Source organism: Malaya genurostris, chromosome 1 (genome assembly GCF_030247185.1).
Source record: "Malaya genurostris strain Urasoe2022 chromosome 1, Malgen_1.1, whole genome shotgun sequence".
Taxonomy (NCBI): domain Eukaryota; kingdom Metazoa; phylum Arthropoda; class Insecta; order Diptera; family Culicidae; genus Malaya; species Malaya genurostris.
Genome location: NC_080570.1, coordinates 161,680,364 through 161,699,125, shown reverse-complemented (window position 1 = coordinate 161,699,125; position 18,762 = coordinate 161,680,364). Strand labels below are relative to the sequence as shown.

At 37.0% G+C, this 18,762-nt stretch overlaps 1 protein-coding gene across 3 annotated transcripts in view; it reads left to right on the top strand.

The window, feature by feature from the left end:
• Positions 1 to 18,762, top strand: part of LOC131426540 (uncharacterized) — a 174,406-nt gene that overhangs the window by 105,432 nt on the left and 50,212 nt on the right. For all 3 annotated transcript variants that reach the window (XM_058589355.1, XM_058589353.1, XM_058589354.1), the window contains one exon: positions 18,291 to 18,416. In XM_058589355.1, the coding sequence (XP_058445338.1) occupies positions 18,291 to 18,416 (126 nt within the window). The remainder of the gene's footprint in view (positions 1 to 18,290; positions 18,417 to 18,762) is intronic.

Sequence of the window (18,762 nt, the reverse complement as noted above, 5' to 3'; positions counted from 1 at the left end):
AGTAAAAGTTGGAAAACGATTTATGACAAGGTTCCGAAATCCAAGATGGCGACTTCCGGTTTGCTTATATTCCTTAAAACTTCCTAAAATATGAGTATTTTCGGATCGGACTTGAAGAGAAGATGGGTGTTTTCGAAACGGATTGGATGAGTAAACGTTGGAAAACGATTTTTGATAAGGCTCCGAAATCCAAGATGGCGACTTCCGGTTTGCTTATATTCTTTAAAACTTCCTAAAATATGAGTATTTTTGGAACGAATAAAAAAAATATGAGTATTTTCGGAGCGGATTTAAAGAGAAGATGGGTGTTTTCGAAACGGATTGGATGAGTAAAAGTTGGAAAACGATTTTTGATAAGGCTCCGAAATCCAAGATGTCGACTTTCGGTTTGCTTGTATTCCTTAAAACTTCCTAAAATATGAGTATTTTCGGAACGTATTCAAAGAGAAGATGGTTGTTTTCGAAACGGATTGGATGAGTAAAAGTTGGAAAACGATTTTTGACAAGGCTCCGAAATCCAAGATGTCGACTTTCGGTTTGCTTGTATTCCTTAAAACTTCCTAAAATATGAGTATTTTCGGAACGTATTCAAAGAGAAGATGGTTGTTTTCGAAACGGATTGGATGAGTAAAAGTTGGAAAACGATTTTTGATAAGGCTCCGAAATCCAAGATGGCGACTTTCGGTTTGCTTATATTCCTTAAAACTTCCTAAAATATGAGTATTTTCGGAACGTATTCAAAGAGAAGATGGGTGTTTTCGAAACGGATTGGATGAGTAAAAGTTGGAAAACGATTTTTGACAAGGCTCCGAAATCCAAGATGGCGACTTCCGGTTTGCTTATATTACTTAAAACTTCCTAAAATATGAGTATTTTCGGAACGGATTTAAAGAGAAGATGCCAGAAAATGACGTTTGAGGTAGTTCCGAAATTCAAGATGGCGACTTCCGGTTTATTGATATTTCTAGAAACCATTTACAATATGGGTGTTTTCGAAACGGATTGTATGAACAAAAGTTGGAAAACGATTTTTGACAAGGTTCTGAAATCCAAGATGGCGACTTCTGGTTTAATATTTCTCGAAACCCCTTAAAATATAAGTATTTTCGGAACGTGTTTGATGATGAATCGGAAGACACCATCGTTAATTTCGGAACGAGCTCGAACATCGTTTTCCGGTATGTACTCATCACACCCGTTCAGAAAATGTGCATATTCTAGTGGGTTTCAAGAAACTTCAATTAACCGGAAGTCGCCATCTTGGATTTTCAAACGACCACAAATATTATTTTCTAGCACCTACTCTCTACATTCGTTTCGAAATCCATATGATTGGGGTTTAACACATTCGTTACACGAAACTTTTTTCACGGAAGGAAATTCCATTTTAACACTCCAAATACCAAGCCTCAAAAAAAGTTGGAACGGTAACTTTGAGCTGTCATAGCTCAGCTGTTTTTCAACGAATCTCAATAAATTTTACACCCTCGAATTTTGTGAAGTTCGTAGATTGATTCCAAAACTTTGTAGCAGACGATTGGCAAAGGAAAATCAATGAAAATTTGATTTTTCCCGTTCCAAGTTTTTTTCACGCGCTCAATATGCCCTATCTGCTTTCCAATTTTCTTTCCTTTGGCATAAACGTCGCATAGAAAATATTGAATACTTCAACTTTAACGAGTCATAACTTTGTTGTTAGTCAACCGATCTTCAAAATTTGTTCACCATTGGAAAGGTACTACTTCCACAAATACGATGCACTGAAAAAAACTAAAAATAGGGTTGTCTACCCAAATTTATAATGAAAACTGTAGATAGATGACCTAAGAAAAGATGAGACTTTTTACTATGATCGTAAATATCTCGAAATTCAAAGCGATGACCTATATATTTTTATACATCATTCGATTGCTAGTGATACCAGCTACAATTTTCGCTCAACTACCTTTCCTGCACAATCAAAAGAAAACATTAAACAATCGATGAATTTATAAATATCTATGAATTTTTCAATTTTTTTCACATGTTTGTATATAACTCAAAAATTAAAGCGATGACATGTAGGTTTTTTTGATTCAGAATATTGGAATCATTACCAGAAACAATGTATTGATGATCAAAATTATATATCCGTTCAAAGAATCTCAAGAAATTTGGTACAAATACAGAGAATTTCTATTATTGGGAAAATTTTGCCAAAAAAAAAAAACAAATCAAAACTTTGAAATTTTATGGCATGTATTTTTTTTATTATTTTAGTTGGAAATTTATTATGAACAAAATTTACAAAAAAAACTGAAACTTGGATTTCACTGAAAATCTTGAAAATTTTGGTAAATATACCTAAACTCTAAAAATAATAATGTTTTTGTATTGGACAAAAGATCTAAACAATTTTTATGCACAACCCAAACGGAATTGTTAACTACTAAAATTAGGTTTTTTTGTTTTAGGTTTTCCGTAAAATCTCAGAAAATCGGTAGAAGATCGGAAATTTCAAAATTTCTGATATGTATTGCGTATAACGTTTCTGCAAATCTAAGTGAAAATATTGGAATCCGTTTTGATTTCATCTGTTTCAAAGAGACGTAGAATTTGTTTCTATTAATAAAATAAATTTTGTGACAACACGAAAATTTTAAATTATTTCAATGGCTTTGTACAAAAAGAAATAGAACGTTAATTTATACGAATTCCATATACTAACCCATGGCCAAAGAAACCAACTTAAATTTTAAAAAAATTGCTTGATTTTAGTTTTACTAGCAATTGAGAACAAAAAAATATATCTTAAATTTTCCGCTATCCTAAACGACATCAATTATAATCGATAGAATATTAGAATTTAAATATCACAAACTTAGAATTATTTCGGAATGTATAGAATTCGAAAATTATTTGAATTTTCTATAAGTAAACAATTTAGAAAAAGTAGAATTCTGAATTTAGCACAAAAATCATACGAAATTAAGTAAAACTTGTTTTTATCCACCAAGTTGTGTAATGATGCCTTTCTCATATCTCTCTTATTCTCATATAAAAATGTATTCTTCAAACAGTTTTGTTTGATTTTTGAAAAACATGAAAGCTAGTGCATGAACTAGTGTAACCTACAAATTGAAACAGTTCTCAAATCGGTTAGGCCATATTTCTCAGTGAAGTGAGTTCCACTATTTCAGGCACTTATGAAACTTCAATCGCCCCGAATATTGGCTTTGCAGCAGCCTTTGCGATTAGCACCAACCAACCAATCTATTTGCAGCTTACAGTTGTCTTCGTCTCGAAAAACAACCTCTTCGTTTGAATGCTTTTTACTGAATGAAACCCTGCACCTATGTTATCAGAACTAATTGGCTCAAGTGGCATGTTTCCCTAGTTATTTGGAGATTCGTGCCTTGCGTAGCTTCTCATCAACTTCCTGATGGGAAGGGAAGGATAAAAGGAACATGGAAGGGAATTGAGAATTGGGTGAGGTGGAAAAACAGCACAAAACATAAAGAAATAAGTCGTCCTGCATCCCCGAAAGGATGCTGAACGATCTGCAGGTGCCAAAATGCACGGTTGATAAAACCTCCAACCACCGAGAGGCCTTAGAGATTTTACAAAAGCGACACCATTCTGCATTCCCCGAAGAATGCAGAACGATTTCTTCCCGAATATGCACTTGAATTAATTTGACACTTTAGAAGACAAAAATACCTTATATAGCTAATAAATGACTGATACGAATATTTTTCAATGAAAAAATCCAATGTATGAACATAATTTAAAAAAATTTTAAAACATATCTCCTCCGCCTTTTTTTATAAACATGCTCGAAAATATTTTTTGTCAAATACAAGAAACGGATTTTTTTCGTTTTCCTCAATGTTAGATATAGCAGTTTAAAAATAACCTGTTTTGAACTAGTTTTGCTCATAACTTCGGTTCAGAAAACGCTACCTGAACACGCCAGTCAATAAAAAATTTGTTTTAACAAACTCTAAAAGATGTTCAAAGATACCTATACGAAAAGAGAAAAATATAAATGCTAGAGCAAAAAATCTGATTTTTTGAGGAACACCCTAAGTTACTCTTTAAAAATAGCTGTAACACTAAAACCGTTGCAGATACTAATATGACGTCCTCAGCAAAGCTGCTCGATATAAGTTTATCTACAGTTTTGCCGAAAAATGAAGTCCTCTATCTCAATACATCCGGAAAATAAGTTTCGGATCACCTTAATAATAAGAGCCACCCTAATACCATGTACATCGACATATGGCTTATCTTCACTGATCATTTGTTTTGAAGACATCATAGCTCTAAAGTATAAGGTTGAGCCACGAAGCCCCCTAAATTGTGAATCCGGACCACTGTGCAATGCAATTTAACTCGGAAATTTTAAAATTTCCGATCTTTTATCAATTTTTTGAGATTCTACGGCAAACCTACAACAAAACCAGAATTTTAGTAGTTATCAAATGCGTTTGTGTTGTGCATAAAAATTGTTTAGATCGTTTGTCCAATACAAAAATATTTTAAGAGTTTTAGGTTGTTTACTAAAAATTTTAAAATTTTCAGTGAAATCCAAGTTTCAGTTTTTTTGTAAATTTTGTTTATATTAAATTTCCAACTAAAATAATAAAAAAATATATGTCATAAAATTTCAAAGTTTTGATTTCATGTTGTTTGGCAAAATTTTGCCAATAACACAAATTCTCTGTATTTGTACCAAATTTCTTGAGATTCTTTGAACGGATATATAATTTTGATCATCAATACATTGTTTCTGGTAATGATTTCAATATTTTGAATCAAAAAAATGTACATGTCATCGCTTTAATTTTCGAGTTATATACAAACATGTGAAAAAAAAAAGAAAAATTCATACATATTTATAAATTCATCGATTTCTCAATGTTTTCTTCTGATTGTGTAGGAATGGTAGTTGAGCGAAAATTGTAGCTGGTATCACTAGCAATCGAATGATGTATAAAAATATATAGGTCATCGCTTTGAATTTCGAGATATTTACGATCATAGTAAAAAGTCTCATCTTTTCTTAGGTCATCTATCTACAGTTTTCATTATAACTTTGGGTAGATAACCCAATTTTTCGGTTTTTTCAAAGCATTTGATTTCTGGAAGTATTACCTTTCCAATGGTGAACAAATTTTGAAGATCGGTTGACTAACAACAAAGTTATGACTCGGTAAAGTTGAAGTTCTCAATATCCGATTCGCGATGCAGGTGCCGCATGAATGCAGATAGGGCACGTTTTGAGCTCGAAAAAAAACTTGGAACGGGAAAAATCTGATTTTCATTAGTTTTTTCTTAAAGATTGCCAATAATGATATACTTAAAATAATCTACAAACTTCACAAAATTCGAGGGTGAAAAATTTATCGAAATTGGTCAAGTAACAACTGAGCTATGATAGCTCAAAGTTACCGTTCCAACTTTTTTTGAGGCTTGGTGCTTCGCGTAACCTTTTTAGGCTTGGTATTAGGAGTGTTAAAAACCTATTTTATGTTGCTCTAAAACTAACGATTTGGCAAGGCATCTGCAGTTGTACATCTAATCACCCAAAAATTTCCGAACATTTTTCAAGTTTACAATACTGTCAACAATAAAATTACAATTAAAATCATTCAAGTAATTTTGTTATTGAACACCTTCCAAGGTAATGAAAAGGTAATGGAACAAATGATTTTTACATAATAACTGTTGACTAACGAATAAGAAAATTACCTGATTGGAAAAGAACATCACTTAGGTTTTCTCTATATAGAGGTAATTTAATTGCTGGAGAAACCGACTTTTGATCGAGCCTTCGAAGACCCCTAGTGCAGTCAACCATTCGACTCAGCGCGCGATGCTATCGGAAAATATCTGTGTGTGCTCCTTTTTGAAGATTTTCCCTCCGCACAATTTTCTCGGACATCGTTCTAGAACTAGTATTGGGTTGTGAATCAAGTTCGAAGATTAATTGGCTGTCACTTTCGGTTCCGGGGATATAATAACATAAGTGACGTAACCGTCAAAATGCGTTTCTTTTCAATCCACACTTTTAGCTTTCAGAGAGTAACCAATGATCAAGTTCAATTGTATTATTGCTGATTAATTTCCCTTATATATTAGACTTGAAATTCTTCTGGATAAAGTTGTTTATTGAAAATTATTCGCTTCCAGTACATGTTCTGTCCCATTAAAACCTACGGAATCGACATTGTGACAATCTGGCATCGCTCAACAACTGGTCCTTTTCGACTAAAAAACTAGGTAGGTGTTTCAGTGTCGTGCCAGTCACTTCTTACACTTACTTTTACTAAAGATAAATGAACCGGAACAGATTTTTCTTTTCGCCGTTGAGAAATTTTTCGTGCGTCATGTCACGATTGAAATGGTTCGTTTGGTGCTCCGCTAGGAGTTCCTTACCTAGTTAATCATCTGGTTAGTGTATTTCAAAAGAATTTATTTCACAAAGAAAAAAAAACTGTCATTCATTCATTCTGAATGGGAAAACATTTTTAATATCGTTCGACGAGAAACATTCTGTCATAAAATCGCTTTTCATCGTCGAAGCATACTTGGACCAATTTTAGATTAACGCTTTTTTGTCGAGTCCCGGAGAAGGCTGGCAGAGTTGTGAAACGCCAATGACAAGAGTGCTCATATCTCGTCAAAGTAACCATCACAGTAAGCGTTGCAACGTTGTTTTGTCCATCTGCTTGATTGACTGTCGTCGTGTTCACCGTAATCCAGACATCCTTTCTATTACGACCAGGGCTCAGTTCAGCTGAAGCTGAGGAATGCGACGGTGCAAATTATCTACCGAAAAAAGCATTTCCATTCAGTGGGCACAAATCCTCATCGTCACGATTCATAACAACCCCCCCCCCTTATTCAACTAATGTGTGAAAGCATCTAGCAGTTGAGGGAGGAACTGGCAGTCGCATTGGTTGGTTGATTAGAGGAAGTTAATGGAATGAAAAAAGATGAAATCTTTCCGCAGCTATTAGAGCCCGCAGATAGCAACAGATAGAGTTGCCACGGTCACCGGAGTATGCGCGGGTGGAACGAACTAATTGTAACAAATTTCCTCCGCTGTGTTGCGAGAGGTTCACCGGGAAAAAAGGTGGGCATACGTGAGTTACTAATTGAGTTATAAAAGCTAGACGTGAATGCAACGAGGAAGCGTAAGAAGCCTTCATTCATTCATTGTTGCTGAACATATCGTCCGTTCGCCTACGCGAAAATTTACGCAATTCGGATCACAATCCGTCTTGAATGCGAAATTTTCAATTTTTAAAAATTCGTCTGCTCTTTCCGACCAGAAGCAGATTGTTACGGAAAATCAAACCGCAATTGTGGTTAACGATTTTTGCAATGACTGCATTACAGCTTTACATTGGGTGTGTTGTGTCACGATCACCTAGAAATTTGGAGATTACCAGGAATATTTTAATTTAAGACATCGTGAAATCTCGAGTTAAATTTTTTCTGAGGAAACTAGAAATGTTCTTGCTTCTTGGTTGTGAAAATGGTATCGAAGCAAGCAAGAGTAGCAGTGCGTCAAAATTTGGCTCGTGCATCACGAAAATCCAAACTACTCGCACGCAAAGTAGTCGAAATTGATGAATGTGGCTAAACTAACTGATACCAGTATAATAAAAGCATTCGGAGAACGCTTGTCGATCGCCGGCAAGGCTGATTCGGGAGGAAATCGAACACCGAATGTCATATAATCGTAGAAAAGACTGGCACCCTGCATCGAATTAAAAGAAAAAACTTGCAGTGCTGTCAACTTCCTACAGTGTGATGACTCCAAATCGTGCGAGAAGCAAATTAAATCGGTCGTTCGAGCAAGCAGCTGATGAAGTTTGATTATAGGGAAAGGCACAAATCTCCAAATATCACGGAGAACGTGCCATTAGAGCCAATTTGTTCTGATTCCTGATCATAGGGTACAAGATGATGAAAGCTACATCAGGAGTTTTAGAACAGGAATATGCTAAGGCTACTAAAGGAGAGATTTTCGTATACTTGAAGAGCGACATTTAAATCACGACCGGAATCATCAACCAAAAAATTTATGTACCGGAGCGCTTTGTTTTGGCCGGATTCATCATCTCGGAATCATAGAATGGTATTCCACGAGCAACGTCCTGCCCAACGATGTGAACCTTTCTTTGGAGTCTTTTTTACGCGGTTTTATGCGGTTTTGGGACGCGGCATTTTACGCAGATTTCCGAAGTTACACGGTTTTTTTTGCGAATTTTCAAAGTTATCTGGTTTTCTTGTTTTGGCTTGCAAATGCATGAAATAATGATATCTGGTGTTATTTTCGATTTTTTACAAAAAAAAATATTTTTCGAGATTACACCATGCTTTGCTAAGACATTCGGCACCAAAAAAAATCTTTAGTTATGCGGTTTTCCATGCGTATTTCCGAAGCTACGCGATCTCAAAGTCGATTTTCTTTCGAACATTTTTTTACACCATATCTCGACGTTTCATACATTTCTACTTAACTTAAAAAATTTTTCTTGAATTTTGCGGTTTTTTTTAACCCGGATTTTCTAAGTTACCCCTTTTTTTGGGTGATTTTTTTACGTGGTACGTATCCTCCGCGTAAAAAACAGACCTCAGTGGATTGGGACGAAGTGTATGTAACAGAAATGTGCACTCGATTTTCGTGGAGACGGCTGAACTGATTTTCACGAACTTAGATTCAAATGGAAGGTCTAACGGTCACATAGCCTGCCATTGAATTTTATTCGGATCGAACTCCTAGCTCTGGAGTAACGGGTTAAAATGCACAAAAAAAATGACTCGATTTTTCCAGCATTCGATTTTCTTCAACTCAGATTAAAATTATAGGTCTTATAATTCCATAGCCTGCTATTGATTTTCACATGGATCCGACTTCCGGTTCCGGAGTTACGGAATAAAATGTGTAAAATAAATTTAATCAGTGCACTCAATTTTCTCACAATGCTCGAAAAATTCTTGTGATTTTACATCTTATAAGATGTGATTTTACATTTTACGTGGCCAAGAAAGTTTTGATATTTTCGGTTACAAGTTTGAGTACATCACATAAAATCCAATAAAGCTACCGCTTGTTTGGCAGGCCTTTCTTAGCCGTTTTCATTTCTCTCTCATTTTTCGTTACGTTACCAGGAAACTGAAGCAGAAACAATGGCGCGTGCTTAGAAATCGACTTGCCTTCACAAAAATAACATTCACTTCATTTTTATCGCGACAACATATATGTTTTTATGCACTAATCGTATCTAAATTAAATTATCTAGACATTGTCAGGATAGATTTTTGATCCATGCTTTTGAAGGCGAGATATTCAATGAACAAGTTGAAAGACGGCGTTTTCAGGTATGCAATTCTTTCTTCAGAAAAAAGACTCTCCCGACCGATAAAGTTAATGAATCATTCTGAAATATTCACAGAATAATCTAAACTAATTTCCTAAGAGATTGTCAGTTGGGTTTTTTGATATTCGTCACCGTTTCTGGGAAAATCAGATTTGAAGCGTGAAAATAGCCCTCTAAAACGCCCTAAAACACACTGGCCTCAGCCCTTAATGAATCGTTTTCGTCGGTGTCAGAAATCGCAATTGAATTTTTTTGTTCTAAATGTGCTGTTTATATGATGATTGGAATATTGAATTGATGAGTGAAAGCTGTGATTGAATATTAAAGTGAATTATGTATATTATATGATGAATTAATAAGGCTCAATTCGAGGTTACGTCGATTTTGATCACAATGCGGATTGATTACAAAGACTAAACGTAAGAGAACTGCGGCTTTTTTATAGCAAAACTAATTACGATTAAAATAAAGTTCTTTTAAGAGATTTAAACAGGTTGAAATGAATTTGTTACGATCACGAAACTTTTTCGTGAATAAAATCCATTAAACTCTTTTTGGTTTTCTAGTGGAAAAAAAGTTTGTGTTAGGATGATTCCACTGCAAAACTACTACATTCGTGCTCCATTTCATGAGCTTTTCAAACTTCTCTTGAAACGTTCTTGTTGTCTTGTCTTTTCTGCTAGTAAGCACAATCAACCGAAAAGCAAATACTCATCATGTACGGCAATCCTGTTATACAATGTTGTTACCGCACTGAAAAAAAACTGGCTCTCTAAAGCAATTCGGAAATCCTCTTTAAACGTTCGAGTGCGCTCGGCTCGTTCTGCGTACTTCAAAAACAATCATCGAAAAAATGTCCATTTCACCAGCAGCTCTTCAACAGATCCGATCGGATTTTTCCCGACTCATCACAACAGAGCGGATAACTCAACGACCGTGTTACGACGACGTATTGATAGGACACTCGGTACCAAATAGTTTCCGGAAAAATTTTTGAAGTTTAAGGAACATTTTTTCCGATTAGATTGTAAACATCCGGAGTGCTGTGATGCGATTTTCAGCTTACAAAATATTTGCTTTGATTTTTGAGCCTTCCGTCGGTGAAAGGAATAAGAGCTTCGTTTTTCGGTGCATCGCCATGGCCTGCTTCAAAGTTGTTCCTCTACCAGCCAAGGTCGCTATTAATTATTCTATCAACGATTCGGATGCGAAAAGTGTGCACTCGTGTTTGTCACATCAAGCACTTTTGCACCGACTGCTTGGATGGGATGGGGCGTTTTTTCCGCCATGCAGCAGACAAAATTTTCCGATGTGCGATGTTTACACGTGCTGCTACTGTTCGTACTCTTGCATGTTAATCAGCGTAATTTTATCCGCATTGTGTGCCACCTGGCGAACAAACTGCCACCACCGGAAACTTGGTTTCATCCTTCCGCCGTCGGAGGGTAGAGAAGAAAAAAAAAACAGCCACCGCACGGTTGTTAGCAAATTGATTCCTTTTAGAGCTGAAATGGCCATAAATTTTTGATGGCGTCGTCCGCCAGTCCGGAGTGAAGTGAAGCATGCTCGGTCTAAGGAAAGCCAGATTGAGTATGATAAATTATCCCTTCTGAATCTCCTGGTCTCGACTTCAAAGCAGCTTCGTTCTGTCTCTGCACTTGTCATAATAAATTATTGCTTTTTTGATGGTTCTGTAAACGTATTAGAGGAATGCACTTTTGTTGCCATTGAGGTAAAGCTGGCTACGATTAGTTGAAACTTAAAGTTTCAGGAAGGATTGCGAGATTTATTTTCCTGCAAAACTAATCGCATGTAAATCTACGGATCAGCAAGCCATGCAGACTCTTGTTGAAATTTAACTAAAACATACTAAATGTTCGTGCAGAAAAAGTTTCCCTAGCGCAAAATGTCAAACTGCTAATCCGACAATCTGTTTCAACTTGTTCCGATGCAAACAATTCTTGCACACTGCACAGGGTGCCACTGCGTGGTAACCGTCTTTTCTGTGTTTGCTGTAACTTCATCCCCTTCCCCGACAGCAATGCCATCAACGGATATCACTCTAATCATCATCATCATCGTCATCATCCTCCTTGTCGTCGTCGTTCGTTTCGATAAATAGTAGAGCACAGGGCTTTTGCCATCGCTACTGCATGCCGCGGGCCAATCTGGTTTCGTCGTTCCCACGACAGTTTCGGATTAACACTCCACAGCATCCCTGGCTGTGCTTTCCTCATCAATCGACGGTAAATCCTTGTGTTGTCATAGAGCTTTCACGCGACGCCGAGCGATTTCGGCACAGATCACAGACTCCAACAAAACCACAGCCAACAGAACGGTCGAGCGAAAATATGGCGTCTAAAATTAAGGTTCTAATTTTTTTCTTTTAAGTTAAAATAGATACTTTGTTAAAGTAAAAATTTACTTAAATTTTAACTCAAACCGTTACTAAAATTCATTGGTTTTATTAGCAGAACTGAACAAGCAGTAGTTATAAGTAATCGGTTTGTTTCGTCTTCGACTGATCAGTGCGTAGCAATTCGTGTTGAACTGCCAAACCACTCAACAGTTCAACAGAAACGAGTTTGTATTGTTCAATTGCCAGGAGCCGAAATCGAATCCTACAAGTTCGGTTCGGGTTCGGATATAAATTATCATTTTCAATTGTAAGAGAGTTGGGTTTGGGTTCAAGAAAAAATATTAAAGTTTCGGGTCGGGTTCGGGTTTGAGAAGAAAGTTTGTCGGGTTCAATTGCCGGATTATTTTCAATCAGGTGAGGGTTGGGTTTGGGTTTAGGAAAATAAAAAATATTGATGTCGGGTCGGGTTCGTGTTCGAGAGGAAAATATTTCAGATTCCGGTCGGGTACAATTACCCGAGACCGGACCCGAAATCGAACCCATTGGGATCGGTTCAGGTTTGAATATATTATTATTATCATTGATTCGGGTCGGATTTAGAAAAAGCAACATTTTCGGAAACCAGTCGGGTATGGAAAAAATAAATTTTTCAACGGGTACGTGTCTAAGATATTGCATTTTAGATATTCGGGTTCAATTGCTCGAGAATCCGACGGGTTCGGGTCAAGTTCGAATATAGATTATTATTTGCAATTGAATGAGGGTTGGGTTCGGATTTTTCAGTTTGTAGTAAACCTATTTACGTTTGGGACAACATCAGTGAAGACACTCTGTGTCTCGGTACAACTTAAGTGTCTCAAGTAGAGATAACCTCACATCTGGTCAGCGGTTTAAATCGAACGGCTGAGTAGCGTAGCAGTTCAATATAAACTGCTAAACATTGATAAGCCGAAAACGAGACGTAAAACTAAAAATGTATTTCATCTGATTTCAAAAAATCCTAGCTCTTATTTAGATTGACTTCCGGTTGAAAACTTATTTTAGCCGACTTGAAGATTTAGTTATTGCTTAAATTTAATCAATAATTTGTGCTTCATACTCATTAGACATGATCGAGTTTCGGGTTCGGATCAAATTCGGGTTCAAGAAATAAAAATGTTTCAAACGTTTTTAAAGGGTACGTGTCTAAAAATTTGCGTTATAGAGATTCAATTGTCCAAAACCCGACCTCAAATCGACGGTTTCGGTTCAGGTTCGAATATCAATTGTAAATGTAATATTCATTTGAATGGTTCGGATTCGAGTTCAAGAAAAAAAATTGGTTTCAGGTTTAAAAAGAAAATTATTCCGGTTCAAGAGAACTAAAAATCTTGGTTTCGGGTCGGATTCGGATCCAAAATTTTGTTTTCGGATTCGTTTAACAATTTGCAATCTTCTGTGATTCGGGTTCAGTTGTCCAAAACCCAACCTGAAATCGAAAACGACGGGCTCGGGTCAGGTTCGAATATCAATTGTAAATGCAATATTCATTTGAATGACGGTTCGGGTTCGAGTTTAAGAAAAAATCGGTTTCGGGTTTAAAAAGAAAATTATTCCGGTTCAGGAAAATTAAAAATCTTGGTTTCGGGTCAGGTTCGGATCCAAAATTTTGTTTTTCCAATTTTGTTCGGATTCGTTTAACAATTTGCAATCTTTTGTGATTCGGGTTCAATTGTCCAAAACCCGACCTGAAATCGAAACCGACGGGCTCGGGTCAGGTTCGAATATCAATTGTAAATGTAATATTCATTTGAATTACGGTTCGGATTCGAGTTCAAGAAAAAAAAATTGGTTTCAGGTTTAAAAAGAAAATTATTCCGGTTCAAGAGAACTTAAAAATCTTGGTTTCGGGTCGGGTTCGGATCCAAATTTTTTTTCGGATTTTGTTCGGATTCGTGTAACAATTTGCAATCTAGTGATTCGGGTTCAATTTATTTATTTGGGGAGCTGAGAAACACCCAATGAAGATGAAATATAGCTCTCTCCGGCAGGCATAAAACCTCCACATCTTTTCTGTCAACAGATTACAATGATCCAACAGATACATTTAGGTTTAAAACTAACAATTAAAAGCAACAATCAAAGCTAAACCACTATTGATGACACGAAGCGTTACAGATCAGCTTCCTTAAATAGATAGAGATAGAAGAGAAAAGTGAATAGGAAGATGAAGGTTAGTTGAGTAGGGCAGTGAGTGAGCGTGGGCGAACGACGGGGTTTGAACCGGTTTTTAGATCTATTTAATGATCAAAAAGATGGTGGAAGACGGAAAAAATTAGGGAAGGGATGACCGGGTTAGTTTCGGTAAATAAATCTGAAAATAAATTCTTGGTTCCGGATCGGGTTTCGTTATAAGTGAAAGATTTTTCGGATTCGGGTCGAGTCAAAGTCAAAGTCTTGGCATTACATTCCTTTTGTAGAATTTGGCCTTTCTGTTTCAACAGACTTCGCAGCCGATTCTTAGTGTACAGAATCATTGCATAGTACTATGGATCCTACTGACACTAAGAATCCTTCCAGGTCGGGACTCTAACATACGACAACTGGCTTGTAAGACCAGCGTCCTATGCATTGAACCGCCAACCCGGGACAAGTACGATCATTTTTTTTAATTTTCAAACGTGTTTAAGAATTTGCAATAAAGAAATTCGGGCTCAATTCTCCCAGATCAAACATGAAATCGAACCCAACGGATTAAGGCCAGGTTCGGGTATAGATTAATATTGCCTATCGGGCGAGGGTCGGATTCGGGTTCAAGAAAAAAAACTCTTGGATTCGAGTCCGGTTCGAGTTGAAGAATTTCCATACCCGATCTTCTCTAATATTTATAATTTTGTTTTCATGACAGGACTCTCTCTGTTACCTTCAGCGACATTTTTGATAATACACTCAATTGGATCGACATGAAGATTTGATTACTACCAAAGTATAGATAATAATTTGTGTTGTATTCTCACTAGAAATGGTCGGGTTCGGATCAGGCACGGATGAAAACTTTAATTTTTAAACGAATACGTATCTCAAAACTTTCATTACAACGAATCGGGTTCAATTGCCTTGAGCCGAGTTCGAATCTTACAAGTTCGGTTCGGGTTCGATTATTATTTTCAATTGTAAGACAGTCGGGTTTGGGTTCAAGAAAAAATATTAAAGTTTCGGGTCGGGTTTGAGAAGAAAGTTTGTCGGGTTCAATTGCCGGATTATTTTCAATCAGGTGAGGGTTGGGTTTGGGTTTAGGAAAATAAAAGATATTGGTGTCGGGTCGGGTTCGAGTTCGAGAGAGAAATTTTTCAGATTCCGGTCGGGTACGTTTAACAATTACCCGAGACCGGACCCGAAATCGAACCCAATGGGATCGGTTCAGGTTGGAATATATTATTATTATCATCATTGATTCGGGTCGGATGCGGGTTTAAGAAAAAGAAAAATTTTCGGGAACCAGAAAACGAAAACGAAAATTGTTCGGGTTCGGTTCGGGTATGGACATTTTAGATATTCGGGTTCAATTGCTCGAGAATCCGGGTTGGGTTCGGTTTTACGAAAAACAATTTTTAGTTCCGGGGCAAGTTTAAGAAGGAAATTTGTTGGGTTCAATTGTCTGCTTCTTTTCAATTGGGTCAGGGTTGAATTTGGGTTTACGAAAATAAAATATCTTGATTTCGGTATTCTTAGTAATCTCAATCGAACTCATTTTGATTGATTTGAACGTTTTCTTGGTCGGGTTACGGGTTCGAGTCGAGTTCGGTTTTAAGAAAACGAAAATTGTTCGGGTTCGGTTCGAGTATGGACATAAATTTTCAATTTTCAAACCGGCATGGGTTTAGAAATTGGTATCGAGAAATTCGGGTTCAGTTACCCGAGACCCGACCAGAAATCGAACCTGATTCGGGTCAGATTCGAATATAGATGATTATTGTCAATCGGATGAGGGCTGGATTCGGTTTCAGGAAAATACCCGCATACGCATGGATGCCAGATGGCTGACTAAACGCTGTTAGCTGGAAAAATAAGGCTGGTAGACATTCTGGTGACCGACTGCCTCACCGCTGCCAGATATACAACTCAAACGATACAATCGTATCAACCAGGATTTTTCCATATTGAAATCTTTGACATTTTTAGCGAAGGTTAGAAGATGAAAACGCTCGGCTAACTCTGATACAGGTGACTTTGTTTTGTCAAATTGGATTTGACAACCGTCACTGAATCAATTTTGGTAGCCGTCTGGTGGCCATGGCTGCCCAGGTAGCCAAAACGCTATGCGGGTAAACTTTGATTCGGGTCGGGCTCGGGTTTTAGAATTTGCATACCCGACCATCTCTAGTATTCACAACTTTATTGGTTTTGAGATGTTACTCTCGGTTACCTAAATCAAACTTTCCCGTTTAAAACTCATTTTGATTGACTTGATTATTCTTTAAATCTGAGTGGTAATTCGCGCTTAGTACACATTGCAGATGGTCGGATTACGGGTTCGGATCAAGTTCGTTATCAAGAAAATGAACCTTGTTCGGATTCAGATTTAGACTATTATTTTCAATCGGATTCGGGTTGGGTTCGGGTTTAAGAAAAAGAACTTTTTTCGGGTTCGGGTTCGGGTCGGGATATAAAATTTAAATTTTTTTTTGCGAACATGGGTTAGTTATAGTGAAAGTGATACCCGACCTGAAATCGAACCCGACAGGTTCGGGTCAGGGTCGGACTCTAGTTTTAATAGTGATGTCTAGATTTTTCGATAGAATGTAGTTCGATCTAATCCTAGCTACTTTTGATTTTGCTTGCTTTATTAGGAATACAAATGAAGTACGATCGATACATTAAAACGTTGTTATTTAGAATTGAGTGATAGATTATTTTTAATCGGGTACAGGTTCGTGTTCAAGAATTAGCGATCATCTCTAGTATTCATAATTTGATTCGTGACTTCAAAGCTACTGCTTACTTAAATTAGCTTCACGTTCCAGTTAATAGATTCTTAATTATTTTGAAGCTCATCAAATATTGTCCGAAACGGTTCATAACCGGTTCTACCAGATGTGCTGCGAATATCGCAAACCAAAAAATCCGTTCGTTGCCCATTTGCAGAGTAAAATATTGCCATCTGACAACCAGTAGTTTATTGTCTTGTTTCTGTTCGTCGGTTTACGATTTCAAATTTGAAAACTCTGGCGTGCTACGATAAGTATTTTAATCCATTAGCGAAGCGAGTGCAAACAAAACAAACCAAGAAAACTGAAAGAGTATCTATCACTCAATCAATCAACGCCATCATCCTGCAGATGGTTCCGCTTCTGCTTTAAGTTGGGCGACACCGACTAGAACAAGATTGTGGATCACTAAGGAAATGCACGTTTAATTTATAGTCGAATCAAACAAAATTTACAATTATTATTATTATTACTGCCCTTTATTTATACTCGGCTTTAACCTTTTCGGTCGTACACCGGGAAAAAATGAAAATTAATGTCCATTTCCGCATTGTCTTTCTCTGATAAAAAAGTGGATATTAAGATAGGGTTGATATTCAGTTGCAGTTTTATTGACAGACATTATTCAGAATAAGGGCGAATATCTGATCGTACTTGAAAGATCAAAGCACAAGGGTATTAACGATGCGTGGTAGATGCGCATTGTTTTGTCTCAGTGGGCTGATTAAGTTCGTAATAATAATTGGGTAATCTGCTGACTGGTTATTCGAAAAGAGGTTCTTTACACCATTTTTTTCAAAACCGAAATATTTTACATCTACGAAGATCATAGGGCTTTTCGGGTTTGAGTTCATTTTTTCTATGTTTGTTTCAATTTTTACTTTCAGCCATCGTGATTTAAAGTGGATAATTTCTATTGATCTCTGAAGTATTTATTACAAGCAGTTTTCTCATTAAGGGTTTATGGCACCAGAAGGGCTCCGATTTGTGTTTGGGCGTACATGACTATATTCATTTCGTTGACGTTTCGTCTTCAACTCATCAGTGCATTAGCAGTTTGTGTTGAGCTGCTAATATCACCCTAACGGTTCAACATAAATCGCTAAGCAGATTTGCGTTTCGTAAATCACCTTAGCGCTGTTATTTCAAAGAAATTTTTTCGAAATTGGGAAACTTTTCCAGGAGCATAACTGTTTGAAAGCAACAAAGCAAGCATTGAGTTTTCAACCACCTGGATGAGCACCGGCATTGTAAACAATTATCCCTCGGTGGTTTTCATCTAATTACTCGAAATTGGAACATTTGATCAAAATACGACCCTTTTTAGACACCCATTACGTATTCCATCCGTCCCAGTACTAACTCTCATCAATTATTAAATTTCCTGGTATAACGACAAATGCATTACTCCCACGGAAACATACACCAAGGAAGACCAGGGGGTCAATGTTTAATTAAAGCATCGTAGGAAGAAAAAAAATCCTGCACTACTTGCGGGGAAAGGGGCGAAATAAAACAACATACTTAACATTAATGTGACCTGATTTTTTTATCTTCTCGTTTTTTTTCTCCGTTGTCTTTCATCAGGTACTGTGCACCGACGACTTTGCTTGGCTATCTGTACATACGGACGAGCCGGGAACTGCGACCCCCCGATGGACCGCTGTCCATTATGATGTTCGAGGCTCGGGCCGAGGCGAGGACCAGACAGATGTAAGTAATTACTGTTCCGCAGAGCCGGAACCAGTGGGTAGGTGTTGTTAAAAGCCATAAAAGCTTCCTGATGGTTTGTTCACTCGACTAAAGTACTAATTATCGGTACAAGTTTTAATGAAATCATAAAAAAATGTAAAAATCCACGAATAATCCAAGTAGTCTTGTTTTAAATACTACTTAGCATTTCCTTTCAATCTAGTCGTCATAGGTTAGCGGGAAAACCAACAGAAAAAAAGCATGATCCGTTCCGGTATTTTTTCCTCCCCGAGCATTAAGGGAAAACTGAGGACATCACGAATTCATCACACGATTCTCGGTCGACGCTATCTGCGCATCCTTATCA